This window comes from Harpegnathos saltator, unplaced genomic scaffold (assembly GCF_003227715.2).
Source record: "Harpegnathos saltator strain DR-91 unplaced genomic scaffold, Hsal_v8.6 scaffold2, whole genome shotgun sequence".
Lineage (NCBI taxonomy): Eukaryota > Metazoa > Arthropoda > Insecta > Hymenoptera > Formicidae > Harpegnathos > Harpegnathos saltator.
Window position 1 is genome coordinate 80,872 of NW_020229983.1, and position 27,101 is coordinate 107,972.

A 27,101-nucleotide genomic window follows, 5' to 3' on the forward strand; every position below is an offset into this window, starting at 1 on the left:
AATACTGCCGGCATTAGCCAAGGTGTACCGCGTGGAGGTTGTACGATCGGATTTACACCTCTTGTGTATGTGTGTGTGTGTGTGTGTCACAGCAGAGATAAGGACCCCACAGTTCGTCACTCCCGTATTTAATGACTCCAAATCCTCTCTGCTGTGTGTGTGCGTATGTGTGTGCGCGCGTGCGTGCGTGTGTGCGTACGTGTGTATTATGTGTGTGTGTAGGGATGTGTGATTTAGTTGAGTAAATGTTCAAATTGACCTCCGTCTGCTATTTGACAATGGCCTAGCCGTAGATAAAAATTATGTGAAACATTTTGTCTCATCTCTACCGTGGTAAGATGGACTTGGTATATTATACGTTCCCTAAGGTCCGTAAGGTTTTGTTTTGTATATTGTTTTTAAAATATCCCCAAAACAAATGATCGAGGAAAATACAGAAGAAAGATCTGGTGATCTAGCAGGCCACTCTATTTGACCACGTCTCCTATCCATTAATTTGGAAAAGTATTACTTAAAATTTGCCATACTGCTACTGCATGGTGTGGCCCTGTACCATCTTCATCAAAATCCGGAGGAGTAAGGTCGAGTAATCTTGGTGGCCACCAAACTGGATCATCCCTATCTATTTATTGATGAGAGAAAGTGGCACCGAGGTGATTCTTCACAACCCAAGCACTGTGAGCCAATGCCCCATCTTGTTGAGACCACATGCTTTCTCGCGTGGCCAAGGGAACTTCTTGCAGAAGCATCGGCAATCTATTCTGCAAGAAGTCGGAGTATCTTCCAGCATTTACCGTTCCCTCAAAAAAGTGTGGACCTATGAATATTCCATCAACGATCCCGCACTACACATTCAAATTCCACCGATGATGATGATCGATCTGCCTAATCTACCGTGGATTTTCAACAAACTAGTAGCGACTATTCCATCGGTTCAAGTGCGTTCATCTGTTGAACTCATGACTGAAGAGGAAATATCTGAAAATGTCCGGGTCAAGCTCATCAATTCGTCTCAAAGCCCATTGGCAAAATTCGACACAGTGTAACCTGTCTGGTTTTGTCAGACTTTGATGTAACGATATCCGGTAGGGATGATGTTTCGTTGCCTTCAAAATTCAGAATGCGGTAGACCGTGCATTTCCCAAGTAGCATTCCATTTCCCGAAGATTTACTTTGGAATTAAGATTAACCATCGCAAGAACAGCATGTCTATATGCCAAAATGACCAGCAACATCTTCTTTGATGTTCGGGCGACGTCGCTTATGCACTAGCTGCCCACGTCGAACCCTTCTTTCTATCTTCAAAATAGTCATCGCCGATGGGTATCGATGTTGAGGAAATCGGCAACGATAAAGCAACACAGCTCTGCGATAATTTCTTTCACTTCTCCTAAAGCAAAAAGTATATTAACAACTTCGTTTGGGGTAAAATCAGGCATGACATAGTCCAAATCTTTTGTCCCACAAAAGTAAAATATTTAGGCTTGCATTCCACATGACAAGGATGTAGTATCTTGCACGATAACTTTACTGACAGGGAAAGTGGCATCGAGGTGATTCCCGAAGGAAAGTAAGCTATGATGTACAAATCCGACCGAGCAACCTTCCCGCGGTACACATCGAGTAATGCAAATGCCGGCGGTATATCAACTTTGAAGCTTCATATCTTGGGAATGACTTACGAAAAAGATAAAAGTAGGTAGTGTTTTGGAAACATCTTGACAAGGGCTATAAAAATATGTAATAAAAAATGGGGAGTCCCATTTAGGATTCTAAAGTTGACTTTTACGTGAGCTTCAAACGACAATTCAAGGTCAAGCCAAGGTCACCGTAAGATGTCTCCCTCTGAACCCTAAAACTTTTGTTTGAAACATTTTTCAATAAAATCATTAGTTTGCGAAATATAGCACTGTAAATTTCAAAAATGGACACCCTGTATATAGTAAAAATAAAATATTACTAAAATTCATAGTTCATTCTCCTTCCTACCGACAATAAGTAGGGCCAGGCGCCCACAACAATAAATAATCTATAAATGATTTATTAATTATTCTGACTTAATATATATATATATATAATTATTATTATTAATTAAAAGTTATTATTATTAATATTATTGTAATATGATTACAATACATTTTTATAATAACACAAATAAAATAATAAGGAACTACCTAATAAATACCAATTAACAATTAATGCAGTGTTAATAGATCTATTCATTTTAGTTGAATTGGCTGTACACTAATGCAATAAGTTAAAATAAAATCAACTATATATCTATTTAATTCTAATTTATTCAATTAGGGTGCATTAGTTCAGTTAGTTCAGCTCAAACAAACAAGCCTAATGTTATTTATTACTTGTTAATGTTATGTATTTCCATTATAATTTTTCTAATTATATTTATAAATAAATGATTTTTTTCTTATTAATAAATGACTTATTTCTTATAAATGTAAACAATTTTTTGCCATGAGTGTTTTATATTCAACTCAGAGGGCACTAATTTTTTAGGGACATCTTAAGGACATTCTAAGAACGTCTTTAGAATATAAGAACTTCTTCTGGATGTTTTAGAGTATTCTTTGAATATTTGTGTTGTCTAAGAAGGTATTTATCTTAGAGAACTATTATGCAACTGTCTTGAAAATTACAAATTTATATTTCTTCCTACTTTTTCAGCAGAAAGTAAAAAAAGATTTAACTAGAATTCTTTCCGGACAATTTCATAATAATTTCCTTTCCTTTTCTTATAAAGAAATAACCAGTAAAAGTAAAATACGGTAAGAATAAATAATAATTCTCTTAAAAAAAGATTAAATATAATAATCTGTGTATAAGAGAAAATTTATATTAAAATCAATCAGATTTACATTATAAATATTATGTAAGCGAGGGCGTATGAAGTCAAAATCAAAGCGAGTTTCTGAGAGGCAGCAAGTAAAGGAAAAGGAAAAGAAATATGAGGATCGCAGAGCGTGAAGAGAAAACAAAGGCTCTAAGTTTAGATATACATAATATAATTGTCACAAGGCGTAAGCGTGGTTCTCCAAATGTTCGAAAGCTTCTCCCTCCGCCCGAAAATTGCAGCGTTTATATTTCATCATTCCGTAACTTTCTATTGGTCCACATCTCCTTTAGCTTGAAACATATCTTATCATTGATAATCTAAACAATGGCCGCGTTCAGCAGACAAAGCTGCTTATTAAGCGCTTAGTGATTATTAACTATGATTGGAGTATTCTTTTAGATCTTTAACGAATCCAAGGGAATGAACCAATCAGGAGCGATAATCACTAAGCGCTTAGTAAGCAGCTATTTCTGCTGAACGTGGCCAATAACTCGAGACCGCTGTTTCGCAACATTCTTTCTTGCAGGCGATGAGTCACGCCGAGATGTTTTTCCGTTTTCGACGATCCGTCTACGCACAATCTAACGTTTGTTTTCATATTTTCGTCGTTATCTGTTTACATATATAACGTATAATTCCTCTAACTTTAAGAATATAATATGTTTATAATATTTTTCTCTTAATTTTAGAGGAATCCTTTTGAGGCTATATATAAGAATAAAATCCTCTAAAATTTAAACGATTCCTCTTGTTCTGAAATTACTTTTTTGGGTGAATCCTATTAAACATTTATGGGCAGCATGCTGAAACGAAGAATAAGAAAACATAATACTCAAACGTTAGCAGCACTTCGCTTTACAAAAAAGTAAACCTTCGCTTTACAATTCCCGTTATATTTTAGCCGTATCCGTTTTCAATGCAGCTACGTTGTGGCGGATGTTTGCTATATCTGCGGTTTCTAAATACATCTCTAATCAGATAATCATTTTCGACACTTTCCCCTCAGCTATATCACGCGATTACAAGCAGTCGATACATTTATCACAATCTGATATAAAAGCTTGTTATTAACATTCGTTCACCGTGGAACGTCGGCTGCTACTTTGCTAACTTCCTCCATCGTTTCTCTATATTCGCGGAATGGTACGGTCGTTTCGTCGGTCGCTGCGATTTCTACTATTACCACGGGTTCTCGTGTAACATCTGCACGATTATCAGCAGTAGCTAGATTATTTTTAATCTAGCCTCCATTTTTTATTGTATCTTTTTCTACTAATTAATTTGAATAACTTTCGTCTGAAACATTTTTTAATTGCCTAATATTTTTTGAGATATTTAAGGAAAACTCGGAAATTTTTTCAATATTTAACTTACGATGTCTCGCCAATTATTTGTCGGAAGAAAAAATGCTATTGTACTTTTTTATCTCTATTCTGTACTTTGTCTCAAGAATATATTGTTACAATAGCACCCTCACTTTTGTTAATTTGATTTTAAAATTTCCAAAAAACAATAAGTTAACAAAAGTTATAGAACTATTGTAACAATATATTCTTGAGACCAAATCGAGTAAAAAGGTCTAGTATCATTTTTTCTTCTGACAAATAGCGAGATATCGTAAGTTAAGTATTGAATAAGTCATCAAGTTTTCCTTAAATATCTCAAAACATATTAGGTAAATAAAAAAATGTTTTAGACAAAAGTTATTCAAGTTAATAGGTAAGGAAAAAGTTGATATAATAAAAAATGGGGGTTGCTGTTTAAAAAAAAGTTGACTTTGACCTGACCTTGGCAACGCCACTTAAGGTCAAACTGATAAGATCAGTAAATACACCGTTTTGAGACTTATAACTTTTGTCTCAAACATTTTTCTACGAAACTTATATCTTTCGAAATTTTTAAGAGTTTTCATCTTTTTTCCTCACCCTGTATATAGATTGCTCGAGTTGTTTAAGCGCCAATACCATAGGAGTTGAGCCGTCTACGATGGGTTCTATAAATATAATAATTTCAGTTTCGATGTCTTTCTCAAGACTTATTCATTGCTTCACACTCTTTGTTACTTTCAAGTCATTCTCAGCTGACGGTTGGATGCAAAATAAATTAAATGGTAAAATAAATTAAATTCAGTAAATATAAAAAAATATATAAAACTCTGAGATATTTTTCTCTCGTAAAGCCTGTACTTCGCAAATACCATTGTAAGTACTTCAACGGTTGTATCGTCAGTTTATGGTGTTGGTTGGGATATTTTGCCGGCACTGTCGGTAACGCTACAAACGAAGGGAAGACCCCGGCTTCAAGGACGCCACCATCGTCTGCAACAGTCCTCGCGTAAATGCAGTGAAACATAATCGGTGTATATTGTTGATTTAGTCGACTTACGGCTGAATTTAATCGTACCTTAATACGTTTTGCATTTTCGCCGCGATATTCCATTTTAGTAGCTTGCAAATCCATTTGATGCAACAAGACTTGAAGGAAATTATGAAGGATATTGAAATTAACCGCGCCGACCTGAAACCGATAATTTCATCAGTTTCATTGTCTTATGTGGCATTGGTAATTATATATTTCGTTATCGCTTCACTTCTGGCGTTCCTAGAGCAAGATCAAGCAGCTGTGAAAGAGAGACTTGCAGGCTGACGATATCCGCGTTATCAACAGAAGGTAATTTCTGCGCAACAGCCGTAGTTATTTTCCACGCAACTATCGATCTCTTAAGGATTATTGATGAGGATCATAATTAATTGTAACTTTCCATTTGTGAAATGTTTGGTTACTCGACGAGGTTGATCGAATTATCAACTTTCAAAATCGATTGCGCCTTGTGTACCTACATTCATACCTTATTCAGCAAGGGTGGTAAAGTTCCGTTCACATATTCACAGTTGGCGCCACGAATACAATCGACAAGTAGCGTACCTCCTTTGTGTTTGCATCATAATATATTTTCTTTAATTTTCTTATTTGTTCTTAAATCTTCAAGTATTTTATTATCCACCTTGTTTGTTATATTCGCAAGTAAAATGGTAGGTTTAGCATTATTGATATATCTTTTATCACCCTTTTCTCTTTTCTCACGTTCTTCATTAAATTAATATTTAAATAATTATAATAATTAGCATAGATGAATATGTTTCATACAGATAATAATTCATAAAATTTCATAAAATTCAGATAATAATTCATAAAACTTTCGTACACCATTAGTCACGATAAGGAGAACAGACGACATCAGCAACTTCAGGAAAAATGTCCCTTGCAATGCAATCCATATATTATTCCATAAGCATGTTGCGAAAATCGTGAAGAATTCATCGCCATAATATACATCCGTCCACGTGTCTTTCAATCATCTCCGTCGTTAATCATACATACAGCGACGATGCGGCGCGTTAATGAAACAATAATTCATCGCGCGTCGTTTCTCCGCCAACAAGCCCGGTTTATCTAACTGCACGTGGTCGGCAGGCCGAATCGTGAAATAGAATCAAGGTAGCTATACTACCGCAGATTACATCGAACCGTATATATTTTATCGAGTCCCCGGATATGATATTCTCGAGCGCTTCCGTTAGCCAGATACGATCAACGTCAGCTCGATCGTGTATTTATATCGCTCTCACATATCCATCGTGCGACGATGATGAATCTTCCGGCAGCGGTGCCAGGAACGGAATTAAAATCATCGTATTTCCTAACCAAGTTTATCGGGCAGCCACGAATCAGGGATAATACGAGTAAGTGTTATCCGAGTTTGCGATAAGAGTCGGGTAGATTTTCCGACTCTGCGGAATCGATATACCTTTATAATCGATCATCCTCGCGCTTGTTAAAGAAACTTTCGGGAACTTCGACGTGTCTGACAAAGCGGTAATCTTGAAGTATCGGGTTACTCGATAAGTTTGATTCAATTTTCGATAAATGACGTCGATGTAATATGAATAACAATATCGACAATGTTCAATGTTCATAACATTACATTACGTATTGCAATAAATATGCTAAAGTGGTGAAATGTTAAAGAGGAGCGACACCGTTGCGACGAATGATTACTTGATTGATGAATAATTTGTTTGGATTGAGTCAGCCGAGTACAATTCGATAAAGTCAAATTTAATAAAAAAATCAAGCCGAAAGAGAAATCGTTTTTTTTTTTAATAATACGATGATTAATTACACATTGTAACAATAATCAATCGCTGACTATTGTTGATGAATTGAATTTATGTCTCTTCTCTTAAGATCTGACGAAATCTGAAGGAGCTACTACTGTTTCGCGCATGAATGATTCAACTGTGGTTACGCTACATCCGTATAGCTGCGTTCTCGAATTACCCGTGATAAAGCCGACATCGGCGGTGTTTGAGTTACGTTGTTTGATCGCCGGACGAATGTTTAGCCGTGAGTAATGTCAGCATTCTTGACGGCCGATATCTAGCCGGACATCTCGACATTCGATAGCACAGCCGGTAACGCCGTCCGTATGATTTACTCGTCAGTCACAGGTGAGAGACAACCTCTTTCCGTCTTCTTTCACGATTCCACCGGCGGCCGTCTCGACCGTTGCGATCGCAAGATGATGTACACGTTGAAGGGCTGCTACGTCGCGTGGCTAACTACAGTGAGTGTGCGAAGGACATAATTTAAAAATGTCGTTTATACTTCGTGTCGAAATTAACGTGTTGCATCGCTCCGCAAATATATTTGTGTCTTTACCCTTCATCTATTCGTGGCAAAGTTAATCTTGCTGCATTCACCTCTTATGTTTAACTAATACGCTCCGCTTAAAATATTCAACCGAAATGTTCACAGTCACAGTCACTATCGTCGCGCGGATTTCGCGTACGGTTCGGATCGTGTACCGCAATCATTCCACGATTGCCCCGACATGGCATCAGCTCGAAAGCATGGCGAACGCGCCATTCAAAATGCATCGAACGATAATTTTCTATCCGCAGCGGTCCCCCCAGGGGACAAGTCTAAAAAATATCGGGCTACACCCGCCTCAGCTTGGATGAGCGACGCCGATATGCCGTCGGTGTAAATACGAATCTCTCGTCGGACGAATATTCGCGATATCTGCAGCTTGAATCTCCTTTCAGTTCCTTCTGTTCGTTCTGAGTCACGGTGAACTATTCGGGCAGCAGATGCAGCGGCAACAACAGCAGCGATACAATCCCGCGGTACCGCCACTTCCGTGGCATCTCGCGCCACCTTGGGAGTACATAGTTCGCGAGATTATCCTCAAGTCGGTCATCCCGTCGCCGGCGGATGCCGACGCACCCCACAGGCGTCCGCTGGACGCTTCCTTCTACGGCGGTCCGGTCGCTGTGTACTCAAGCGACGATGTGAATGTCGTTCTGTCGCGCGGTAACGTCTATCACCTGCTCAACGGCCACTGGATGCTGTGCCAAGACGGATGCGTCGACTGCGAGCCGTGCGTCGCGCAAAGGAATCCCTCATTCAAATGGGCCCTGCGGAGGATTAAGCGGCTGCCGGCCTCCGACCCGCCGCGGCACGATCTCCAGCTAACGATAACGCCGCAGGCGGACGCCGCAGGCCACTTCCACGCCAGCAATCTCTGGCCGAATTCCTACGTCTACGTGACGTCCCCGGGAGAACGAGCGTTCCCCGCGTTCAGGACGCACCAAGACCACGAGCTGAATCCCTCGGCCAGTCTGGAGGACAGTTTTTCACGGCAGCATCATCGCTCGAAGAATCCTTGGCGGCTGACAGGACGGAACTCGATCGCCGCTCAAAACGAGACCTCGCGGCAAGATGGCCGTGCTGGCGATTCCCAGGAGAACGCAAGCACCGAGAAGACCGCGCGAGAAGAGTCATCTGGGCAGAAACACGGTTTCAAGAACACCCGGCGAGGACATCGTCCTCGAGCGAGACCAGCGGAAAAACCAGCGACGAGCAGTCCGACCGTCTACGGTCCCAGCGATGTCACCGGGAGCGACGGCGCAGGAACGAATCAATCGGCGCCGAAATTGATCCTGGGGATCGATCAACGAGGTCGGAAGCATTTGGTTCACGTGGTGCCGCTGGATTTTCCGTCGACCACCGCACACCCCGCAAGTTCCTTCGCCCCCCGTCGTCTAACGTCAACGCAGTTCGCGGCGGGTCAAGCGGCGCGCTCGGACAAAAGCATTGCTGAGAGCGAGGGGCAAACTTACCAGCGGATATTCCGCAGGGTCTTCGACTCCTTGAACACGCACCGGCGATCGATCGAGAATTTCCTCCAGTCGCCGACGGACAACGTGAACGGGCGTGGGATATCTCCCTCGGGGGGTAATACGAAAGTCGTCGGGTTTTCCAGGAACAATCGTGACGCTGGTCATGTGGGTGTTGATCTCGAGGTGACGACGCGTCTCGACGGTGCATCGTTGTCATCGTCTTTTTACACAGCGGATAACGATCGGACGGGGATGTACTCAAATTATGGGAGAAGACGCGGCTACGACGGGCGGACGAAGCAGATTTTTAATAATCACTCATCAAGATATCGGGACACGGACAAGATATTATACAGTCAGCAGGCTCCGCCTGTGGGTTTGGGTCGAGGCGGAGAACGACGAAGAATACGCATGAAGCCATACTCTGTCGACAGCACGAGGCGAAACACTTCGAGAATAAATCTATCGATTTCATCGCAAAGTTCGGACGACTTCTCGGCAGTTGTTACTCCGAAAGCTGGCTCTGGAAATGGCTTAGTTACAAACTCCGCGAAACAAATCGATCTTAATGACACCTCGGTAGGTAGAGCAAGCGCGTCGAGTAACAACGATTCTACAGAATCAAGTTCGATAACGACAAATCGCAAGAACGAACAATTATTCACTTCGGAAAGCCTGGAAAGTGGCAACGCTAATCGAGATTTTAAAGTTTTGCGCCAACCTCTCAGGATAATTGTTACTACCAAGTCGCCGGCGATTCGACGGGAGCATGAAACGCTAAGTCCCACTGACACATTACCACGAACAACCACTTCGAGAACACTTGCTGGCGGTTCTTAATCAGCAGCTAGTGACAAAAAGTAACGGGGACAGTGATCAATCGTATAATGCGTTAAAGTCTAAGAAATATTACCGTCACAATTATTTAATATTTCATCCGCCTGGATATTTCAGTTGCACTTAAAAACTTTCTTTTTAATTTTGACAAGTAATATATTAATTATGTAACTCACTCAACTTTAGAATATGAAAATATAAGATAAAAGCAGACAATAAATCTTCTAACAAAGATTAATGTGTGAGTAAGGCAACAAGTAAAACGAACTTTCTCCTTTATTTTGCAATCTCTTTATTATTATTTTCTATTGAAAATAGAAATTTCAAAAAGCTTCGAGCTTACTTTCCGATAAGCTTCCAAAAGAGCTGAACAAACGGGAATCGTAAACCCACGTCGCCAACTACCGCTATATTCTGCGACCTGTATTTCGTTTTGGAAGTAGTTATCGTTCGATCACACACACACACACATACATTATTATGGCCAAGCGCTCAATGGTCCCGCACGAAGAAGTACGAGTCAATCGGAAATGTAACGTTAATTAATAATCGCATGATAATCAATAATAATCGTTGAATAAACGAACGACATTTTCGATACGTGTCGCGGGCAACCAGCTGGATAAATTGATAATTTGATAAATTTACCACCTTGAAGTTCAACATTGTTTCCAGAGTGTTCATTGCCATGATTTCCCGACCACCAAATATATACGCGTCATTTTGGTGAACGACGACAGCTGGCGATCGGCGAAAGATAACTCTACACCTTTAAAATTTAAATATTTTGATATTCTCGTGCTTTCTGTAGTTCGTCTTGAATTCTTACATCAAGAGCTGACGGACAACGCACTTTCCGCGACAAAATACATATATCAGTGCGTTGTATAATTTTATATAATATGATTTTGCAATTCCCGTCGGTTTATTAAAACATTTCGTAAGGAATATTGAAATATTTACATATAATCGAGTATTCTCTTCCTTGTCGGTATCGCATTATTTAACGTGTTCCTCTGACCGAAACGTCTTCGCGAATGTCACTGCCACAATATCACAATGAAATATCCAAAGCATCCAGGAGCAGGGTGTTGGATCAGGAAACCAGAAGAAAAGATTCTGGGGCGAGAACAGTGGTGCATCATGTATTTCGACAAGTGTGACAATTTATTTATTACACAGAATATTTTCTTAACAGATCTTAATAGATATTTAATTGACTCACTGAAAAGATGGAAATTTGACTCGGAATTTGTAATTTACCCCAAGACCGTCGTTCATAGATAATCATCAATTAATATATAATTACAACTTCATAAATCTCTAATTAGTTTTACGTATTAATAAGTACTTATTTCGTATAACGAGAAATATTGGTCCAAATATCCGAATATAATAATTCATGAATATGATCTTTTAATTAATTATACTTTTGATCAAGGATCATTAATAATTTTCACAACTATACATACTAGCCTAAAAATATTACAAGTACTGAAATTAATTTCTTTAATAATGTTTCTTGAGAGCCGTGAATTTCATTCTCATAATATGTCAACCTCTGCCACTAACATTTGCTATCTTTAGCTTTATAAAATTTTTCCTTTCTCACCTCCTGCAAATCCAAAGTCATTAGACTTTTTTACTAAAAACTTTCCGACCAATAAAATTATAATAAAAAATTTTACTCTTTTACTAATGAATCTCATTATTTATATAGGGTGTCCCATTTTATTTTCGACAATTAAATATTTCGAAAAAAATGGGAGGTATGGAAAAATGTTTCAGACAAAAGTTGTATGGTTTCAAGGGGAACATAAAATAATTATAACAGTTTGTTTACAGATGGCGCCATCTGTAAACAAACTGATATAGCTATTTTATGTCCCCCTTGAAATATACATACAACTTTTGTCTGAAACATTTTTTCATATATTCCATATTTTCGAGATATTTGACTGTCAAAAATAAAATGGGACACCCTGTATATCAATTTATATATAGCAATTATTTATTATAATATTTGCTTCACCCATATTTTCCACTTACAATTGAATAAGTTACACAATTAACACATTGCTTAACAAAATTAGGAAGATAGGTTAAATTCTGATACATATTGAAATAATTGAATATTTTTTCGCAAATGCTGTTTTTCAAATCTCTGTGTAGAGAAAACAGCAATAAATAAGCATGTCGATTCAACATCGAGATTCGGATTGTGCAGTTCATTCTCATATAATTAACTCCCGTATATGAACTATTAAAAATTCACCCCTATAGTTTAATTTCTCACTTCCAAAGTTTAACCGAGATATATTTTATGAATACTTATCCAAACAAGTACACTATAGATAAACGCGTATCAAGACAAGGTAGGAGAAAATAAATTTGCAAAAAATTAACAAGAGACGTCTAGTAAGAATTTCGCCAAGTTATGATCTTGCGCTTAAAAACGCAACGACGTAACGTCGGACGAAAACCCGTTGTCAGATAGTGCACTTTCGTAATGTATCTCGTAATTAATGTGATGCAAATATATTACTGCAGCACACTTTAACAAGCGTAAACAAGCGCCGTCGCATAAACATAGGTAAGTACATCTGGAAACTGCAAAGAGAGCACCGAAGGATACCATACGTAAGGAAGAAGGCGCGCGACGTTAGGTACGCGAAACAGGGATAGGCCGACGTTTATATTTAATTAAAGAGGATACGGGCTCGAACGCAGGAGGACAAGGTGGGTGAACGAGGAGGGCTCGGCGGGACGGGGATGAAAGGGGAGAGGGTCGGATGAACCAGGTTGTGTCGGGTGGGCAAGCGGGGCTGCTAGAGCGCGAGTCTGTGTTTCTTGTCTAATTATCTACCCTCCTGTCCCGGCCGACCTGCCACGTTCACTTTCTACGTCTAGCAGTTGCTTCCGTCCAACCCGTTTTCGTCTTATCTCTCTCGCTCCCTTTCTCTTCCTGTCTGCCGAGCTCAACTTCTCCTTCTTGATCCCACGTTTCTCTCTCCCGCCTTCCCTCTTTCTCTCTCTTTCTCTATCTATCCCGCACCTTCTTTTCTCGTTTCTATCGTCCTGACAGAGACCCCGAGTAAGACAGACGGATCTGTCCGATACACTTCCCTCGGTCGCGCGTCTCCGATTTTAACTCGTCCGCTCGTCCACGCCGATGAACGCGCCAATTGCAAATCGCCCCGGGAGGAGCGACCGGACGAACTCCCGGAAGTTTTTAATTAGATCGCCGCCGTCCTCCTCTCTTAACAATTAACAGCATTAATGTGATCAGGAATAAGATTCACCACGCGACCCGACCGTCGCGCTCTTGCATGCGCGACCACCTTGAAAGATTTTTCGCTTTTTCTCTCTTTTCTTTCTCTCTTTCTTCCCAGGGACTCTTTCCAATCGTCTTTAGCTGCCGTCTCCCCTCGACGTTTCTTGCTTGTCCTTCGGCGCTTCTTTACCTGATTCCGGTCACCCCTCATTGCCCTCCCTCTGCTGTCCCCACGCTCGAGTCCCGCACTCGGTGCAGTCGAACAGTGCAAAACGATCGAGTCGATCCCTGGCAGATTGGTTTTAACGAGTTTCCTTTCAATGCGGTTTATCGAGGAATTGCGGACGCTTTCGGCGAGCCCTAGGCGAGAGAGCCGAATACGCCAGGGAAATTTCCACAGAAGATCTTAATTAAAGACGCCGGCCGAAAAATGAGAGCTCCTCCGGATTGGGGGAGAAACGGCGTTATTGGCGCGCCGACGCGGCGGATCCGATTATCGCGCGGTCTGATCTATTAATTGTGTGTACGCAGCTTAAGAGGATTCGCGAAAGTTGGGCTGCGCAGCGTTATGGCGGTACGCGACGCAAGTAAATACGTGGACCGATCGAATTTTAGTTAGAGAGCTACTTGGCGAGATGAAACATGTATTTTAAATATCCTAGATGTGAGAAGTTCGCGACAACTTTCTCGCGGGGCTGGTCGTGGTAATATTTCCGTCTTGATGATGAATTACATACAATACGTAAATCTTGGTCATTTGATATCCTTCTTCCAAAACGATCGTACGATAAAAATATTTTTTTGTTTACTACTGTATGCGGTAAATCAATACTCTTATTTGCCAGATAGGAGACGTCATACGCAACGTGTCAACGAATACTGAGCCGCCGATGTGGCAGTGATGCGAAATATCCACCAAGCTGAGGATAACAGTATCTCTATACAGAGGGGGGAGGGGGAGAAATAAATTCGGCAGTCTAAATTCAACCTGTTTTATACGAGAGCACCCTCGCGCGCAAGTCTACTCGCACGCAACGCGGAGATAAGCGCCCAGCGTCGTAAGTCTATCGGGCTTTCAGACGGCAAGAAGTGGAGGAAGCGGAGACGAGATTGGGAGTAGGAGAGAAAAGAAGCCTGGCTTTTAACAGTAAGACGATGGAGGCCGGGACCCGTCTGATAGGAGATTGACGCTCTAGCGTGAGAGACCGACGCGCGGGTGAAAAGAAAAGGGAAACAGGGCTTACTAAACGCACGGCAGAAAGGGCGGCGGTCTCTCTTTCTCTCTCCCTCTTCCTTTCTCCTTTCTTCTCTCTCTCTCTCTCTCTCTCTCTCTCTCTCTCTCTCTCTATCTCGCCGTCGTTTTCAGATATTTAAATCCGCGCGAATGACTTCGAGAGTTCTGCTCGCGCGCGCATGGACCAGGCCGCCGCGCCTCCGCGATCCGAAATCTCGCGGGCGAAAGATTCCAGGCGTGGCGAAGCCGCTCCTGTCTGGCTGCTCGAACGAGAGGAAGAAACGTGGCGCGAACGGCGGGAAGGAAGCGAGGCGCGGGTAGGAGAGATAGGAAGAGAGTGCGGAGTGAGTTGTTCGAGCGTGACGTGTATTCTTGTCAGGATGAGACCGAAAGACGTAGTACACAGCAGACTTTACAGGAGAGACTCGCCGGAGAGGAAAAAGAAGGCGACAGGAGAGCAAGGAAGGAACCAAGGAGAAGAGCGAAGGAGAGAAATTGTGGAGAAGGAGAGGATCCCCCGTATGTACTTCTTAATGGTGTGGGTGTGTCGGCGGATGGAGGAGTAAGTTTTAAAAACATCCCGGCCGACGCGCCTCCGTGGTGCTGGTTTTATCGCTGCCTCCTGCCTCCAGGAGGACTCTCTCTCTCGCCCTCTCTCTCTCTCTCTCTCTCTCTCTCGTTCCCTCTCTCTTCCTCCTTTGACTCCGCTCCGTAAACCCCCATCCGGCAAAGCCTTACCAGCCGTGAAGCACTTGCGTACGTACGTACTGCACTGTCGGCTGTAAATCCACCGAAAAGCATCTGCGGGTATCAAGAAACAAGTCCAGGCTGCAACGCGGACGGGTGAGCTTTTAAACCTGCATGAGCGCGGCGCGCAATTTAGTAACGATCTGTGCACGCAGGTGCTTCGGCTAAAACAACGGGAAAAAGTTGCCGCCTAAAATGCGCGCTGTGATACGCTCAAGAGAGTACTTAAGGTCTTTTTATTGAACGCGTTTGTCGCGCCAACGTTAATACACTACGCCGCGCGAGAGAGATGAATATTCGCCGTAATATCGCAGGATCCCGTCGTTTTGCGGGGCCGGTGAAATTACCGCGGACGAGGGCGCGTTAGAGACTCGCGCGCGAGAGTCTCACCAACGTTAAATTCCTCGTTTTATATCCACCGAAGTAGCTCCGAAAATTGCGACGAGATTAATTGAACTGTACGATCGCGCGATGTCTTGATGTTTGCGAGAAACAAGGACACTTTCGAGCTCTCGCGCGACACTCGCCGGCGCCGGTGAGAAACAATTCGAGTGCCGTTGCGTTGCGCGACTGATTAATAGTAACACTAATTCGCCGGCTTGTTTCGATGAGCGGCTGTTAGCGGCGTCGGCTACGTAATAAATTACGTGCAACAAAATGAATTACACGAGGCGGCCAAAGAAGGCGACTAAGAGACGTTTTTAGCGTAACTTCGGCGCTGACGCGAAACTCCTTCCTCCATCGCTCGTCCTGCCGCGCTCGTTCGTCCGCTTCGATGTTGCCGCGTTCACGTCATTCTACCGGTCTTTTTGCTCCAGATACTTTCCCTTTGACCGACAGGAGTAGATTGGATATTTCTCCTTGTAGCGAGGCTGCAGCTGCAACGTCTCGGTTTTTCCCGTCTGGAAGGCGGCCCGACAAAATGCCCGCGTACGCACGGCTGGGGCTAGTCGTTTCGTACGGTCCCTAACGTTCGTTCGCGTGCCCATCGCACGCAGCAGGATCGAGTTGGATCGTGTCGACGACGATATTGTGGGGAACGGTGTGTGTGTGTGTGTGTGTGTGTGTGCGCGTGCCGATGTTTCGTAACAACGAAAGTGGCAGCCGCGAGGCAGCGCGAGGCGGCTGCGGCGCAGCGCGCCGTGAGAAACAGGTCGTCGCATCAACATCCTATTTCGTTTTCCATTACGTAAACGTCTGAGGCACGCGATTGATTTGTTTTATTTTCGCGCGGAATGTTCTTTGGCAGGACCTCAAAGGCAAGTCGGGCATGTCTATACTCCTCGCTGCCGTCTCGCTCGCCGTCCCACCCTCAACCCTCTCCCCCCGTTGCGTGGAGAGGCTGCCCCCTCATCGATTCTGTCTCGCTCCCTCTCGCCGTCCTCGCAGACCGACTCCTCACATATGATTACCATCGACGTGAGCCGGGCTAATATCCGAATTTTTGCGATTCCTTTTACAGGATATTGAAAGCCGTTTTCCTCCTTCCTCCTGCCTCGTCTTCTTCCATTTCGAGACTCCGACCAGCTCTCAGCTCCGCCGAAATGCCCTCTTGTCTTTTTGCGAGCTCGTCATATCGAGCGCTCATATGAGCGAGGAAAGATCGATTCGATCGATTGTCGTACGAACGACAAGGTTCGCGCGCAGGATTACGCACGCCGTGAACTTGTCGGCCTAACTGCGCGGATTGAAAATGGAATTGTCGAGATACAGTCGAATTAAATCGCAGGAGCCGGATATCAGCGCGTTGTGCATACACGGCTAGTGATTGTATAATCAGCCGTGCATTTTGCGGTAATGCTTGATATCGATGCATATAAATGCGATTTTGCGCGTAACTATGCGTGAGTACGAAATCGCTATTACAATATTAAATCGACACGATGATAACTACGGCGGTTCCGGTTGGTTGATATTAATAAAGGTAATATCACACATACGTACACGCGCGTGCACCTATACGAGCGCAGCGTCATTTCCGTAATGAAATTTACGATATTAGACAGATGTGCGCTCACTGAGAGAGCTGAATCGATCACTTCACATCCAGTGGGAAGAAAAAAAGAGCGAAAGGAAGATAGCCGTGCGATAAAACACGCGAACTGCGTCGCGCCATTATATTCTCCGGTCCATTAAAATCGCAAATCACAACTGCAAAACTGTGTTATAAAAGGCCATCGAACGAAGCGCGGCGATAAAGCGGCGAGAGAAGTATCTCCGGGAGCGTAACGGCCGCAGCACGAGAGGAGAAAGAAATTTTATGGCTTTAAGAATGTGCTCCCGCTGTCGATTAATTGTACAAAGAACGATCGCCGAGTCGTACTTAGGGCGAGACACAGCTCGGCGCAAGCCGAATCGGGACAATCGCGTTCGGAAACGCAATGAAATTCCGCTTGTACGTATTCGCTGAGGAGCTTCTCTCCTCGCCAACCGCGCCTGCCCTCGGTAGTCTCGAACGAGAAAGAACTTGCGGCAAAAGTTTCCTCGCGATTACTCAACATCGTCGTAAAGAAACAATCGGCACTTCTGCCCTCGTACTTCCTCGCTCCGCGGGGAATGCAATCTGCGCCGCCGCTCGCTCGCCCCGCGGCGAAACAAAGCTATTTTTCCGCGGCGGATGCGAGCTCCAGCGCGCGGTGCCACCGTCTCGCGACCGCCGCAAAGAAATGTCATTAACGTTTCCTTTTGTGGCTTGACCCGCGCTTGTCCGCACGTCTCCGTCCCCGCCTGCGTGCGCGATAGACGGGAAAATGGGTTAATAGAATCCTAATACGCGAGCGCGGGGCGTTTTCTTCCCTTCTTTCAAGAGGGGACGGGCGGAATCGGAGCTGCAACTCTCCGTTTCCCCGTTCGAGAAAAAGATGCAATTGCTTCTTACACGCGGCCGTATAATCGCATCAAAGTTTCCGTCGCGTGCTTTGATCTCCCAGCGAGAATCTCCCGCTACGGAGAAGAAACGGAACAAAAATGAAAGGGCGGGTCGCTTCATTCATAGCGTGCTCGAGCGCGCTTCTCTCTTTCCCGGGGATCCTGTTTTCTCTGCCAGATATCGCTATCTGTCTGCGATGCGTTATTTGATAACGGGATCGATGGATTTACCTGACCGAGATTTACTATGGGTTTCGTTTTAATCGCGGTGCTTCGACAGAGCTTCGACAGAGCTCGCTTTCGACGGACGACAGGATCAACGATGCTGCATATATAAACGCAGTCACACAAGTCGTGCGTCGACCGATGTCAAGTTGAATATCATAGTCGAGGACTGGAGCACGCTCAAACCGATCGCGCGTGACCCACAGAGCTGACCTGCTTATGGCGCGAGAAGAGAGACTATCGCATCGGAACAGGTAGCAGAGAAGAAGATAAAACCTGATGAGGAAGAAAGAGAGCCAGGAGACAGGGAGGAGGATTCCTCGGAAACTCAACGACTGCGAAGCCAGACACCAGAGCTGCGTTACTTCCAGGCCGACGATACCTTTTGATCTTGCAAAGTCTAGACTTCCTTCAGTCTTCCATCTTATGCTCCTCGGCAGTCGTGCTGGCGTTGAGAAATAAACGCTTCGGGACCGACTTATCGAAACTTTACGAAACTACGCCGATATTCTCACCGACTCTCTCTCTCTCTCTCTCTCTCTCTCTCTCTCTCTCTCTCTCTCTCTCTCTCTCTCTCTCTCTTTCGCTCTCGCTCTCTCGTTCTCTCGCTCTCTCGTTCTCTCTCTCTCTCTCTCTCTCTCTCTCTCTCTCGCTCTCGCTCTCGTTCTCGCTCTCGCTCTCGCTCTCGCTCTCGCTCTCGCTGTCACTCTCGCTCTCTCTCTCTCTCTCTCTCTCTCTCTCTCTCTCTCTCTCTCTCTCTATCAGAGGTCTGTCTCTCCCCCGTCCATCTTACTCTCCTCTCTCCCTTCAACCTGGCTACCAGCTGCTCGCCACAACATCGAACCCTCGTCACTATTTATCCTACAAAGACTTTTACCTCTCTCAACTGCCGCCGATAAATCGCATCCTGGTATTTTCCTCCTCCAGGCGTTCTTCTTCTTTATCGCTCGCGCCTCCTATGTCATCGATTTGTACCTTAATAACACGTTCTTCTGCTGCCGAGGCGACTTGTACGCGTCTTTAGCGCTATATTTTCCAGTTCGCGTTGCACAATTGCGCGCAGACTTTAATAAATCCTTGCTTCGAAAGATCCTCGACTCACGATAATGAGACCCGAGGAAAACAATCATCGATGGATGCATGCGCCTCTCTCGTTTCGTTAACAATAAATCCCGCTCTCGTTATCCTCGATCTTTTAACCAACGCTTTTTATGTGTGTGTATATATATACATATATATATATATATATATATATATCGCCCTCTCAGGATCAGAGCCACCAACGTCGCTCCCAAACCTCATCCATATTCCTCGCGGCCAGCTTCGCAATTCGGTCGTACGACCGACTCGTAGCCAGGCTTGCCGCACTGCTGTATACAAAGTGTTCCATTGAACGACGCTAATAAAACCGAGCCTCGAAATGGGACAGGGCCGTTGAAAGAAGCCGAATCAGGTCGCAGATCCCGCAGGCGATCTAAATTGAAATCGGAGTTCCGCGATCGCGCGCGAACGAACGCGGCTTGCAGATCGCACCCCTTGCGGGCAACCCTCGCTCACCCTTCCGAGGCTGCGTGTCGACAGTCATGCCACCCCATTCCCCAAACTCTTGCTTCTTTCTCTTTCTCGATATCGGTCGGCGTCATCGTCGTCGACGTCGTCGTCGTCGTCGTCGTCGTCGTCGTCGTCGTCGTCATCGTTGAGTAACCTTCCGCTTGCCGTACAACCCGCCTCTCTACTTACGTTCGGTTCCAGTGAATTAAGCCGAGGGAAGTCAATTGGAAAAGTTTTTATTGGCTCGCGTTTAGGAATTCCACGATGCCAGCTCATATCGTTCGATTTGTAAACGACGCGGTAACAACGCGGCTACTTCCGCGCGGATGAAATGACGCGAGACAGTGCGCGGGAGGTGCCGCTAATCCCGAGATATCGCAAGATATCCTTTGCGTCTCGATTTCATCGGCCGCTCCCGCGCGACTGTCCGCCCCTTTTTGCTCACGATTAGTATTTCACCCGGCCAGAAGGGATGCGAATCTTTCCAACTTACCGGAGTCCTCCCGTTCACTCGCTCGATTGACTATCAATTTCGTTGCGCACCAAACATCCGCGATGTAATATCGGAGATCGCCAAGTTCCGGGAAACTACTGAGAGATTTCCGGGGGTATGAAATCTGAACGTCCCGAACTGGCAACATTCCTACAGATGAATACAGACGTTCCGAATCACGCGAAAGTTCAAGGATATCTGACATGGACGTTCGATTAGTACTTCGCTGACTTTGCCTCCGCCCTCCCCCATCCTCCGTCGCGCGATGTATTCACATTCGAATTCTCCGCCGATGGTGCTTCGTCAAATACTTGACCGCTGTCGTTTTATTTTGATAACGCCACTCGTATAAAACATGTCGTTTTGTACAGTACGCACGTTCGAACGTCAAAATTAGCATGTAACGAATCGCGCGTGCAAATAACGACCCCGTCTATATACGAAACTCGTTACGCGCGGAAAACAAATACAGCACGGCCCGGCGCGCCGCTTCGCGCCGGATACCTCAGAAAAATGGCCAGAAAATGGTTCGCCGTTCGCACCCCAGTATTTTCCCCGGGCGTATAAAAATATGCGCTCTCGCGCTCTTTCTCCGCCCGCGCGCACGCGCTCGCGCGCGCGTGCGCTGACTTCTCGCCTCCTCTGTTTATTTTATCGCGCGCCGCGCACTTATTTTCACCAAGGAATTTCGAAATCGCGTTTCCGCGCCGGATGGGATCCTCAGAGACGGAGAAGTTCGCGCGGTCCGATGCGTTTTCGATCCTCGCAAAAAGAGTCGCTCGGAAGCGGGCGATCTTTTTAGCGCTCAGCAGACGTGCGCGTCGAGAAAGAGAAAAAAGACGGAGAAAAAGCAGTGAGCCATCGAGAAGCTCGGGGAAAAATCCAAGCGCGAAAGGTGAGGCGAATCGCGGCGGAGCAAGAGATATACGAGCGGCGATCGCTTGAGGATCATCCGTTCCAATTCCATTAATGCCCGCGCACATTTTGTATATCGGAACTCTCGACTACGAGCGAAGCGCGGTTAAATTCGGCATGGTCGACGCGGTTCACGGCATTATTAAATTATTCTGCCGTCCGCGATTATACGGCATAGTTGCCATTGCCATCGGACGCGAAAAATCGATTACTCGCGGCCGTCACTCGCGGCCGTTTCGTCGCCAATCGTTCGCACCGCCGCTCGCGCTTTGCGAACGGATAGATCGCTCTGTCGCCGCCGCTGCCGCCGGCCGATCCTCCGGAAAATAAATTTCGCAAAATGCTCGTGCACACGCGGCCGTTTAAATGCCCGGAATTTTGGGAATACTTTACGGCCCGAGCGATCCGATATTTGTGAAATACGAGCGTTACGGGACCCGAGCGCGGGGCGCGCTGGAGGATTAAAAAAAATACATAAACAAGAATGACGACCGACTGATCTTGATGCGTAGCGGTGCGGACGAATCGCGTGAGAAGCAACCAATACGCTGCGACACGAGCCACGTGAAGGGACGTGTCTCGGGCTTGGATAAACAACCTCGATCACTGAAACATTTCCTCAGCGCGAATGACTGGCCGAACTCAACAATCAGAGCTAATTGCGAATACGTGCGCGCGTGCATTGTGCCGAGCGCTTTTATATCAATATACATTTATAGCGCGAGCGGCGGCACTGATTTATGCACAGGGACAAACAGTCCAAAAAAGGACGACGATGCGCGAGCGCGTTCGTAAAATTGATCGGCGAGGAGGAGCGTGCGAGCGGGCGAGTCGCGGCCCGGCTGATTGTAAATTGTAAGCAATTTCGTAATTGCGTGGACAAAGCAATTAAGCCATTTGACCGAGCGTGTACGAGGCGAGGCGCTCCGTGACAAATACATCGGCTGACGTTATAACCGCGCAAACAGAGAGCGATAATGCAATTTGGATAATACACGACGGCCGCCGCGTCGCGTTGCGCCGCGCCGCGGCCGCGGCCGCGCGCGTGCACCAGGTGCGACGGGACGAGCGTAAACACGCGCGATCCGCGCAACAAAGTTGGATCACTTGATGAAAATCGACGGCTGCAAAAGGCCAAATGTTATTCCACCGACGTGCGCGCGCTCGCCCTCCGCAAAACGTAAAACTGAAAATCCGCCGCGTTATTCGCGACGTGACTGCAACATTTTCCGAAGCCGCGAACCGCGCGTACGCGAGCGCGCGCCTGTTTTTATTGCGACGTCAGGACATTGTGTACGTATTTGTGCATGTATGTATGTACGTATGTATGTATGTGTGTGTATGTGTGTACGTATATATACCGGGTGTTTCAGACTACCCGAGTCATCCGAGTCATTTTTTCGTTAACGTGACATTTTAGAGAAAAATATTTCAAACAAAAGTTGTAGGGCTTCAAAGAATCTATTTACTGACGCTACGAATTTGACCTTGGGATAACCTTGAAAAGTCCAGTCGAGATCAACATAAAGATCTGAAATGGAAACCGCGATTTTTTATTACACCGTCTTTTTCCACCAATTAATTTGAACAACTTTTGTCTAAAATATTTTTCATTTGCCTAATATTTTTCTAGATATTGGAGGAAAATTTGATAACTTTTTCAATATTTAACTTACGATATCTCGCTAACTAGTTGTCGGAAGAAAAAGCGGTACTAGACTTGTTTGCTCTATTTAGTCTCAAGAATATATTTTTACAATAGCGCCCTGACTTTTGTTAACTTGCTGATTTTTGGAAATTTCAAAATCATCAAATTAACTAAATTCAGGGCGCTATTGGAACAATATATTCTTGAGACTAAATAGAGCAAAAAACTCTAGTACCACTTTTTCTTCTGACAAATAGTTCGCGAGATATCGTGAGTTAAATATTGAAAAAGTTACCAAGTTTTCCTTAAATACCTCAAAAAATATTAGGTGAATAAAAAAATGTTTCAGACAAAAGTTATTCAAATTAATTGCTAGAAAAAGATGATGTAATAAAAAATTAGGATATCCATTTATGATTTTTATGTTGATCTTGACTGGACTTTTCAAAGTTATCCCAAGGTCAAATTCATATCGTCAGTAAATAGATCCTTTGAAGTCCTATAACTTTTGTCTGAAATATTTTTCTCTAAAATGTCGCGTTAACGAAAAACTCGGGTGATCCGTGAATCGGGTGATTTGTATATACAATATATATATATATACACAAAGTGTCCGGGATCTTTTGGAAACGAAAAATTATGAAGATTAATCAGATCAAACTGAAAAGAAAAGTCAAGTATCATTTTGCAAAAATCACAATAGTTAACAATGATTGAAAATGACCACATCTAGAGGCTCTTTTAATTGATAACTTGAAAATTTGCGTAGGTATTTGCAATATGGTAAAGAATGACTTTTCGTTCAGAATGACCTAATCTACAATTATATAATGGGTATTATGTCTATCGATAGATATGAATATATTGAACTTTAAAATCTCTGAATCTTGAACCTATCGTTAGACATAATAGCTGTCATATAATTGTAGATTAAGTCATCCTGAACAAAAGAGTCCTTTATCATTTTGCAACTAAATACACAAATTTTCAAGTTATCACTTAAAAGAACCTCTAGATGTGGTCATTTTAAATCATTAATAACTTAATAACTATTGTGATTTTTGCAAAATGGAACGTAACTTTTTTTCTCAGTTTGATCTGATTAATCTTCACAATTTTTCGTTCTCAAAAGACCTCAGACACCCTGTATATGTGTGTGTGTGTGCAGCGGCAAGCGCATCAGCACCGCATATATTTTTATGCCGTACAAATTTATGCTACGTACGGCGACCAACGGCGCGAGTCACGTATCGTTAATAGATCGCTCAAGGGCGTTAACACCGCGGACGGACGAGCAGCAGCGAGTGAAAAACGTAATGCAGGAGAAGCCGTGGCGCGAATTTTCGATCGCGACTACTAACTCTATCTGCCTTGCTCGCGTGCGAAATTTCTCCCCGACCACACCGCCAATCCAGCACCTTAGGCATCCCCGCCGGTATGGAACGCGCCATTATCTCGGGACTTCGAAGCTCGTCATTCTCGTTTCTACTAAATTCCATCGTCGAAGCGGCGAATCCGAGAAGAAGGTCGGGAGGCGGAGATGGCGGAGGAGCGAGACAGAAGAAAGGACTCTGACTAGCGCGGGGACTAGCTGTTTCTTAATTTCATCGAATGCCACGCCGGTTCTCGTTCGTAAAGCGAGACTGCGAAGCGTCGTTCGCCGGGGATTCCACGGCTTCGTCGTCGGAATTTTTTCGTCGAATCCGAACGATCCCGCCACGGCCGGTATAAAGCTTCGCGAAATGACCCATAAAATTGAACATTTCCCCGATATAAGTACGCGCATTCAGGTGCGGTCGCATCCAGCCGGATGCACGCGCGCTTTCACCGACGCGACGAGGTGGCGGAGGACGGACAGGGGTGGAGCTAGGGGCCCTCACATATATGGGTTCCTCGCGAGGGGTGAAGGATGGCAAGAGGAATCGGATGAGACGCTCTCGGCGGAGACGACGCGCATCGAGCGCGTATACGATGCCGGGGAACAATTTTAACGCAAATGAGAAATTCTCTCTCTCTCTCTCTCTCTCTCTCTCTCTCTCTCTCGTCGTACGATAAACAATCGAGATAAAGGATTTATGGTTGCGCGCGGGAAACAGTCGCCATAAAAGTCTCGGGCTGTTTCCAATCTGTCAACTCGGTGCCACCAAGTCGGCGCGAAACGGATGGACGGATGGACAGCCGCGACCGTCCTTGCGCCATCCCTTCACCCTTCGACGCCGACTAGCTATCCTCGCTTATCGCGGAGATATCGATGGAGTATATCCGCGTCTACACGTACGTTGCATTTATTCGTGGTGTTCGCTAGCAATCACGGTATTGGATGTTTTCCGTGCTACCAGGACACGCCGTTATCACGCCCGCGAGGACGTTGCAATACTCGCGCGTTATCTCATTTTCAAGATCGTCGCAACATTATTCGATCTCCGCGATTACGCGAACTATATCATGCCTCAGAAATATACACATACATGTAATATCTCGCAAAAGGATGTAAAATTACTCAAGAAACGAATATGATGGAGCGATTAGCAGCCTTGAATTCTAATTGAGAGAGAGAGAGAGAGAGAGAGAGAGAGAGAGAGAGAGAGAGAGAGAGAGATTTCGTCCCCCCTCCGGCTACATTTCCAAAGCGCAAAGTCCGTAACTGTGATTTCGAGTTTGCGGTATAGACGCTCCGCCCTAAATATTAAGGATGACATTCGCGCTCTCAAGGAAGATGTCACATACGCGTGCGCGCAGACGGGACCGAACTCGGGCGAGATTCGGGACTCTGTCGAATTCCCACAGGACGAATTAAGGCACGCGGCTCTCTCGCGCGTATTAACGGCGTTACTATGGCGTGCGCGTTAATGGACGTTTAAATTATGCATTCGCGCCTCTCGCGCTCTCTCGGCCAGCGACTCTCTCTCTCTCTCTCTCTCTCTCTCTCTCTCTCCCTTTCTCTCTTCTTCCCCTCCCTTCCTACTTTCACAGCCGTCTAATTAGTTATTTATACATTCCAAGCGGGCGTGAGTTAGTGTCAATGATTAAGAAGGCACCGGGCGGAAGGCGGAAGTTTCGCGCCGAGTATTTAACTTTGAGCGAGAGTGGATTGTGTCTAGGGAACGGTCGACGTAGGGGGTTGGCGGGCGGACGGGCGGTAGACACGGGACGAGGAAGAAATCGGAAGCGCGCGCGAGCGGCAGAAGAAGCGGAGTCCCGTCGCAATGTTGTACACGGGTATTCAGCGGGGAATAGTTTCTCGCGTTTATGCGAATTTAAAGGATCCTCCCTTAAGACTGGCCTCCCGCGAGGACGACGGAAGTACGCAGAGTCTGGAAATTTCAACGGTCTCCCGTCGCCGACTCGGGACTTTATAATGTCGGTTTAATTGTATCTCGCTGACAGATTGTCGGATAATTAGTCGCTTGTCGTTCGCTCGCGATGAAAGTCTCGTTAAAATGCGATTGTCGCGCCGGTGTGTGACGGATTAAGAACCTGCTGTTTGCTGCTTCATAAACGACCAGCCGGTGCTCCGCGCGCGTATGATGCTTCGCGGTATTGCGGAAAATCGAAGGTATATAAAACTCTCTGCTCTCGTGTCGATGCGCGCGCGTCCACAAAGGCCACTCGTATTGAAGTAGCGTGGTTGTAAGTGCTGTATCGAGCGTGCACGATCTTCCGACAAAGTTACAGAAGGTTCGTCGAACTGAAATTACACGTTGCGACATGTCGGCGAAGTGGTTTCCACCGCCGGCAGCGAGACGAGACGCTGCACAATTGATACGATCAGCGCGAATGGTTCGCCCTGAAGCGAGAACGAAGGTTAGCATTTATAATTCTCAATCTTCGAGAGACAACTTGCGCAAAAATGCAGACAAGACGGAAACGCGTCTCGCCCGTAAACGTGCTTTCCGTTTTCATGCTTCTCTCTCCGCTCCTCGATTTTCCCGCGCTTTCATTTTTCCTCGGAAGACAAAAGTGAAATATATGGCCAGACATCGCCGATGTAACTTTCCGCTGGAATAAGGAGTGCATTTCAAGTGTGAGATAAGTATCACCTGACACACCGTCAAAAACTGACGAGCGTTTCAGATGCGACGATCCATCTCAGACTCGGCAGAGAAATTCCTTCCTGGGGAAAAGGGAATAAAATCCGTGACGTTATTTTGCAATCGTACCCAATGAAGTAAATTGTATTATTCGAGCGAGAGGAGTGCTATCAATCGTGAATATCGCGAATTCTCTGGCATTGTTAGAGAGAGAGAGAGAGAGAGAGAGAGAGAGAGAG

The 27,101-nt window shown here is 44.9% G+C and overlaps 1 protein-coding gene across 1 annotated transcript; it reads left to right on the forward strand.

The window, feature by feature from the left end:
- Positions 1–7,187: 7,187 nt before the first annotated feature.
- On the forward strand, positions 7,188–9,992 carry LOC105190948 (uncharacterized). Its single transcript, XM_025297941.1, has 2 exons — positions 7,188–7,481; positions 7,963–9,992. The coding sequence occupies exons 1-2, from the start codon at positions 7,344–7,346 to the stop codon at positions 9,877–9,879; spliced, it is 2,055 nt and encodes a 684-aa protein (XP_025153726.1). The 5' UTR covers positions 7,188–7,343; the 3' UTR covers positions 9,880–9,992.
- The last annotated feature ends 17,109 nt before the right edge of the window (positions 9,993–27,101 follow it).